The 1,029-nt window shown below is 25.9% G+C and overlaps 1 protein-coding gene across 1 annotated transcript in view; it reads left to right on the forward strand.

Moving 5' to 3' along the window:
- Positions 1-711: 711 nt before the first annotated feature.
- The window catches only part of EMH_0080380 (uncharacterized protein), a gene marked incomplete at both ends in the record, with an annotated part of 582 nt that continues 264 nt past the window's right edge, over positions 712-1,029 (forward strand). Inside the window, one exon of the mRNA XM_013500244.1 lies at positions 712-1,027. Coding sequence (XP_013355698.1) covers positions 712-1,027 — 316 coding nt within the window. The remainder of the gene's footprint in view (positions 1,028-1,029) is intronic.

A 1,029-nucleotide genomic window follows, 5' to 3' on the forward strand; every position in this document is an offset into this window, starting at 1 on the left:
TAAATAAATATAAATATAATAAATATAAACATAAATATAAATATAAATATAAATATAAATATAGATATAAATAAATAAAGATAAATATAAATATAAATAAATAAATATAAATATAAATAAATAAACATATCTAACATGCCCCGCAGCAGCTCCTTCTCTTTTATTAATTTAATTAATATAATTATACTTACAGCAATATAAACATAAATATATAAATATATAAATATATATATAAATATATATATAAATATATATTTATATATATATATTTATTTATTTATTTATATTTATTTTATTTTATTTTATTATGTATATCTAACAAGCCCGGTAGCCGCTCCTTCTTTTTTTAATTTTATTAATATAAACATAAATACATCAATATAAACACAAACGTAAATATAATAATATAAATAAATAAATATAAATAAATAAATATAAATAAATATAAATATAAATAAATATAAATATAAATAAATATAAATATTTTATTAAGCATATCTAACAAGCCCAGTAGCAGCTCCTCTTATTCTTTTTATTTCGTTAATATAAACATAAATACATCAATATAAACCCCAAACCAAATAAAATAAAATAAAAATAAATAAATATAAATATAAATAAATATAAATATAAATAAATAAATATAAATAACTAAGCATATCTAACAAGCCCAGTAGCAGCTCCTCTTATTCTTTTTATTTCGTTAAATTTATGTGCTCCATCGCTGCAGAAGTTTTTGCTGAAACGAAAAAATTTATAAAAAACCAAATCCCAGCTGCAGCAGGAGAGCTCGTACAGCAGCAGCAACTGCAACAGCAGCAGCAGCAGCAGCAGCAGCAGCAGCAGCAGCAGCAGCAGCAGCAGCAGCAGCAGGAGAGGTGGGAGAAGAAGAGGGGAATGAGGAGAAATTGCAGCAAAAAAAATGCTGCTGATGGCTTTGTAGAATCCAAGATACCATCGACAGCAGCAGCAGCAGCAGCAGCAGCAGCAGCAGCAGCAGCAGCAGCAACAGCAGCAGCAGCAGCAGCA

Source organism: Eimeria mitis, genomic scaffold (assembly GCF_000499745.2).
Source record: "Eimeria mitis Houghton genomic scaffold, Emh_scaff5181, whole genome shotgun sequence".
Lineage (NCBI taxonomy): Eukaryota > Apicomplexa > Conoidasida > Eucoccidiorida > Eimeriidae > Eimeria > Eimeria mitis.